The 6,682-nt window shown below is 43.0% G+C and overlaps 1 protein-coding gene across 1 annotated transcript; it reads right to left on the bottom strand.

Moving 5' to 3' along the window:
* Positions 1-706: 706 nt before the first annotated feature.
* On the bottom strand, positions 707-1,645 carry LOC127669776 (olfactory receptor 10C1). The gene has a single exon (XM_052163984.1). The coding sequence runs from the start codon at positions 1,643-1,645 to the stop codon at positions 707-709; it is 939 nt and encodes a 312-aa protein (XP_052019944.1).
* Between the last annotated feature and the right edge of the window lie 5,037 nt (positions 1,646-6,682).

Raw genomic sequence — 6,682 nt, 5'->3', positions numbered from 1 at the left:
TGTCAGAGCTCTAACAACAAACCAACCAACCAACCCAAAATCAAAACCAAAACCAAACCAAACCAAACCAAACCAAACCAAACCAAACCAAACCAAAAAACAACAGCAAAAGAACCCTCGACAAAACCTAAAAAAACCCACCAAAAACCAAAAAAACACCAACCCCATCCCAAAACAATAAAACACGACAAAAAACAAAAACAAAAACAAACCAACAAAAAAGCCCAAAACTAACAAAATGCTTGAATGTAAGTGTATTCATATTAATCCTTTCAAACTCTGTGCTGTATTAATGTCGATAAGATCTGATTTCCACCATTCGTTTCTGATTCCATTTCACTTTTTAAGACATTTGTTTTTACTAGGGCCAGATTTATCCTCCTTCTCCTCCTCTTCGCTAGATGTCTTATGTGTGCTAGCTATATATAACTGTATACTAATCCTGAGTTGGTATACAGGCTGGAAATAACCAGATGTCTCAATGCCAGTTAACTTTCAGGGCTACTGTTCAGTATAGGTGAAAACTTTATTGCCTCCGTAGTCTGGCGTGTGTGTGTATGTGTGTGTGTGTGTGTGTGTGTGTGTGTGTGTGTGTGAGTAGCTCTTTAAAGGTAAGTCTGTGTTCCAGGTCTCCTCTCCTTTGATCCTCTGTAATTTGGAACTCGGGAGTTCTGCTCAGGAGTCAGCTCCCCCCCCCCCCCCTTTCTCAAATCTCTGAGGGCCCCATTTTCTGGATGCTTCTTTTTAGGGCGGCCTTAACATCTGCATTCCTCAGGCTGTAGATGACAGGATTAAGGATGGGGGTAATCACAGCATAGAAGAGGGACAGCAGGGGGTCCGTGGTTGGGTCGTAGCTGGCCTTAGGGCGGATATAGATAAAGATGGCAGTACCATAGAAGAGAGACACCACTACCAGGTGGGAGGAACAGGTGGAGAAGGCCTTGCGGCGACCAGCAGCCGATGGGATGTGGAAGATGGTGACTAGGATCCGTCCGTAGGAGCTAAGAATGAGTCCAAAGGGGCACAAGATGATAAGCGCGGCAGCCAGGATAATCTGCAGCTCGTTGAGTGAGGTGTCTCCACACACCAACTGCAGCACTGGTTGGATCTCACAGAAGAAGTGAGGGACAGCATTGGGACCACAGAAGGGCAAGGAGAAGATGAAGGAGGTGTGGCCCAGCCCCACTAGAGCCCCGCAGGACCACGCAGCGCCCGCGAGCTGCACACATACCCTGCGGCTGAGCAGCACCTGGTAGCGCAGGGGCTCGCAGATCGCCGCATAGCGGTCATAGGCCATGGCAGCCAGCAGGCAGCATTCGGTGGCACCAAAGAAGAGGAAAAAGAACATTTGCAGAGCGCAGCCGGAGCGCGGGATGTGGCGCCTGCCTGTGAGCAGATGGTGCAGCAGCAAGGGGACTGTGACAGACGTGTAGCAGATCTCCAGGGCTGAGAGGATGCGGAGGAAGAAGTACATGGGGGACTGCAACGCTGCGTCTGTGGAGACTAGCGCCACGATGAGGAGATTGCCTGCTACTGTGAGCAGGTAGACGGCCAAGAAGAGGGAGAAGAGGATGCCCTGCAGGTGGACAAGACGCGAGAAGCCAACCAACACGAACTCAGTCACAAGGGAGGAGTTGGTGCCCATCTTGCCCCAGGCTTTGGTCAAGAGGGAGGGGCGGAGAAGAGCCACCACGGTGTCTGCCTGGGGACTCCTTTATCCTTAGGCTATCAGGGCCTTAGAACTTAGGTGCCCAGGCACAAGCCCATGTTATTATCCAGGTAACCCTAGGAACCCTGCGTACATACTTGTTTCTGGTCTCTCGGCACTGTCCTCATCCCTAGAAGCACACACTGAATTCAGACTCTTCCGCTCTGGCTCTCTCCCTCTCCCTTTTATTTTAGGTTTCAATTATATCCCAGGAAGGTCCAGAATTCACTATATTCCAAACTGGTCGGCAGTTGACCTCGAGTCTATTGCCTCAGCTTCAAGAGCACCGGGATTACCATAAATCACCACTATACCCAGACTTTTCTTGCTTCTCTGCTTCCCGTCGGGGCTGGGGTGGACATTTCCTTCCCAGATGAACAGGAATTTGATTCACACACAGAACAGGAAAAATCCTATTCCAAGTCAAGGGCATTTCCTGTCCTGTTCTTCCTCTAAGTCCGTTATCTTTTTATTCTCCAACATTTCTCTCTTCCTCTCAGCGCTTCTCTTCTTTGATCCATTCTTTCCCATATTCCAGAAGCCTCTCTTTATCTGCTATCATCTTACCTCAGATAGAGCTCACAGTCTCCATTTGTCAGGGAAGACTCAAAATAATCAGCTCTTTTAGGCAGCTGCAGGAAATAAAGCTATCAGCTGGTTAGAGACATGAAGAGCTCTGTGATAAAAATGCAGTGGAATATAAGGCCTCCTTCAGTTGCCCATCTCCGCATCTTGGTGCTTCTCAGACTCATCCTTTTACATCACGATACATACAGAATGCCCAGACCCTGTACACAAACCATGTGGATGTTCTAACTCTAACACAAACCATGGTGCAGTTCTAACTCTAAGCACAAACGAGTAAATTAATCTCAGAAGCAGGTTCATTCAAGGTCACAAATGTATCATATATTATGTATATACATAAACGTCATTACAAACAACACTGAAAGTCACTACATACAATAAAATATACACAACTAAAAATATAAATTTAAGCAGATACATACATTCAAATGCTATGCAAAATTATAAATGCTCGTTAGAGCCATGAGTTCACACATCTGTCCTGATGCAGGTCAGTCCCTGCTTTATTTTATCTTGGATCTCCTGGTTTATCCTGCATCTTCTGTATGTTTTCCTACTTGGGAAAATAGCCATTGATAAAGGCAGGTAGTGCCTGATGACTGCCTTATTTTTTTCACCCTTCTGCAGCATGGGTCCCTCCGCAGGAGGATTTTCTTTGTGTCTCTGAGGACCTGAGTCTCCCAGTACATTCTACTTTCCAATTGGGAAAGACTCACACAACTAATTAATGTTATCTTGGAGTCTGTTCCTTAGGTGGCAAGGAGCACAGGGTGACCTGGGAGAACCTTCTGCATTTATGGGTCTCTATCTTAACTCTCATATACTATTCTTGGTCACCCATTTTAAATTTTCCATTATTATTTTCTCCTTTCCATCATTATAGATGTCACTGCATCTACAAAACCAGTTATTCTACTTATTATCAATACATTATTCATTGATATTGTTCAATAATGCCTTTTCTGTGTGTGAGTGTAAATGTGTGTATGTGTTTACGTGTCTACATGTAGAGGTCAGAAGTTGATGTTAGGTGTTTTTGTCTACTCTGTTTTACTTTATTTTATTTTTATTTATTTATTGAGACAGAATCTCACTATGAGCCTCTGGCTAGCCTAGAGCTCATTATGTAGACCAGGCTACCCTTAACTCTTTTAAAACACCACCAATATCCCACTGAACAAGCCAAGAAGGACAGGGAACCTCTTTGCCCGTGTTTGCTGCCCAGATTACAAACCTCCTCCCAAACTATACTTTTGCAGAATACTAGATTCCCTCCAGCCATCTTTGTCTTCCTTTCTTTTCTCTCTTACTCCATTTCTCTCATGCATCCCTGACTCCTTCTTCTCTCTTTCTGTCTCAAGTATCTCTGGCTGCCTACAAATTCTTTATATAGGTGAGCATGATCCTAAACTCTTCCCTGGTCACAATCTCCACCTTCCAAATGTTGGGAACACAGGCATTCACCTCATGCTGGGCTTCAGCAATTTTACTTTATAATGAGATAAATATTGACTGATATAAACCACATACAATTCTGCTTTTAGAGTGCCTTAATTCATAAGAGTTGTGGAAGGCTTCCTTAATTTGAGAGAAGAATGTTCTGGGAGAATCAGGCCCTGAAAGGCTAAAAGAAAATCCTCCTGCTGAGGGACCCATATTGCAGAAGGGAGAACGTGCCTTTATCAATGGCTATTTTCCCAAGCAGGAAAAGATGACACAGGTGATGTCCAGTAAGGAATTTGTATCACTGCCCCAAAAGACAGTTTTGAATGTCATAACCACAAGTTTAAATCTCTAAAATGTAATTCTGAAAGTATTTTAAAAATTACTTTAAAATCATTTATTTACGTTTTCAAAGGAATGTCTATTTATGGAACATAAAACACTGGAAAACAGGCTACTTTATCTCCCAAGATAGGCAAAAGTATACATTTTTTGCATGTATAGCACTCAGATCAAATACATTTATGAAACTCACACAGGTATAACACTTATGAATGTATACTCATACAGACATTAGTCAATAAGCAAAGTGTGCAAACATATCAGTATGGCTGGCAATTGTGTGCACAGGGCTTTACTTCCGTAGTTACTTGAAATATAATGATGTTTGTGACTTTCAGGGACTTTAGAGATTTTGACGTTTTAGGATTTGGTTTGGTGTTAGAGCTTGTGTTATTCATGAGTTTCTGAGTTATAATCTATACTGACTGTGAAGTAGCACCACACACAGGCACTCATAAAGCCTGGAGTCATCTTGTTGACCCATAAAGCCCATGGAAGATACAGCACAGAGTTATCACTGTGCTAGTCTTGGAGATGAGGGCCCAATCTCAGAGGTTGAAGGACACAGGAAGGTCCTGTTGAGTATACACATCCTGGAGATTAAAATGGACAATTATCTGTTTTGCTAGCATTTAACGTTTTTTGTTCAGAATCAGTTAATAGGATAGGTTTGCTTCTGTATATGGTTTGATCATTCTCACAGTTTTCCATTCTCTCTCTCTCTCTCTCTCTCTCTCTCTCTCTCTCTCTCTCTCCCTCTCCCTCTCCCTCTCCCTCTCCCTCTCCCTCTCCCTCTCCCTCTCCCTCTCTCCTCTCCTCTCCTCTCCTCTCCTCTCCTCTCCTCTCCTCTCCTCTCCTCTCCTCTCCCCCTCTCTGTTCTACATAGTGTTTTACATCCTTGTAAAAGGTATTTGAGGAAATTCTTTTCTAAGCTTACCTATTTTACATTCTAAATGTCCCCTTTCACAGTACAGTCATTTGTCTCTGCATTTGAGAATTAATTTGTTGGACATAGTTTATCTGCCCTTAGGCCTTACTTCTTTTCACCCCTTCAGCTCATAGTTCATACATTTGGTGTTTTACTGACATCCCAGGATCTTCTAGGTCCTGTTTGCGTTTTGTCATCGTTTCATATTTACCATGATCTGACTGTCCTTATTACTCCTCGTTGTCTTCAGGCTGTGATATTCTGCCAGACACTTTGGCTCAAATTATTGATGTGGCTTTCTACTGAACTTATTATCTGACTTTTTGATATTTTATTTCCAGAATTCAGATTTGCTTTTTCCCAGTATTGCTACCTCTTTGTTGAATATGTTTCATTGTTTCCTCTATTGTTCTTATTTCATTCATCTGTTTATTTGTATATTCTTTTAATTCATTCAGGATTTTACTCATGTCCTCTTTGAGACAGGGGCTGCTCTGTGTATCCATGACTGTTAAAAGCATTGGATATTCTTGCAGAAGACTCAGGTTCAATTTACAGCCCCAAATGGCAGCTCACAATTGTCTGTAACTCTAGTTCCAGATAATCTGATGCCCCCTCTTTTTGTTTCTGTGGACATTTGCATGTGTATGGTTCACATGCATACAGTCATGTTCATATATATGCATAAAGTAATAAAATAAATCATTTTTTAAAAGCCACGTTAATGAAGTTAAAGAACTCAATGGCAGCCAGAGGAGAAAAATTAGTACTGGGTGTTGCAGCTGGAAACTGAGCTGAGTCCTATGGGAGCTTAGGAAGTTGGATGGACACAGAATTGTACAGGAGCTTAACCAAGGGGACACTGAAGCAGTAAAAGCACACAAAAGAGTGAAGGCTTGCATCCAGGGTCACAAGGAGCATGGCAAAGACATTGCCCAGCAAAAGCAAGAAGGCAGTCAGTAGGAAGAGGTAGAAGAAAGTAGCTGGAGTTGTGACAAATTACAAAATTACAGAACAACAAAGTACTGTGCAGTTGACTTTCTCCATCACCCTGAAGGTCTCAGATATCTTCAGATATGAGCTCACGAAGTCATACATACATGAACTCACCTTTTTAGGCTTAGATTTTCCAACACCTACTTTAATAACGGTTCTTAAGCACTTCAACCTATCTTCTAGCCCACCACCCACCACAGGTAGTGGAAAAGAAAGGTTAATAGGAATCAGGAGTTGTGGGCCTGTTTAGAAATAGTTCTTTGGGGTGAGTCCAATCTTCGTTGTCCGCAGTCTAGCCCTCTATCATAACACCAGCATGAATCAGCAACTGAAGTCCAGCCCACTTGGCAATCACCACTCACGAATCAGCAATGGCAGTTTGATCCAGAAGGAACAATGAGGCTCAGGCAATCGGCCTGAGTCTGAGGAAGTGGACAGAAGCCGCTGGAATATCATGAGAAATTCTTTGGTGAGCTACTCTCTATGAACTAACAACAAACAAAGTCTATCAAGGTTGAGCAACGTGAATCAATGCCACAGCTTCCCCCTACTGTCTGTGGGTCATATTTATATTTTTGCTAAACATCACATGTCCTCTCACATGTCTGCTTCAGCAAAACATCCTCTTACCTGTATCTGCGTCAGCAAAACATCCCTTCATGTGTCTACTTCAATAT

Source organism: Apodemus sylvaticus, chromosome 19 (assembly GCF_947179515.1).
Source record: "Apodemus sylvaticus chromosome 19, mApoSyl1.1, whole genome shotgun sequence".
NCBI lineage: Eukaryota > Metazoa > Chordata > Mammalia > Rodentia > Muridae > Apodemus > Apodemus sylvaticus.
The sequence above is the reverse complement of the archived record's forward strand: the minus strand, read 5'-3'. Positions and strand labels throughout refer to the sequence as shown.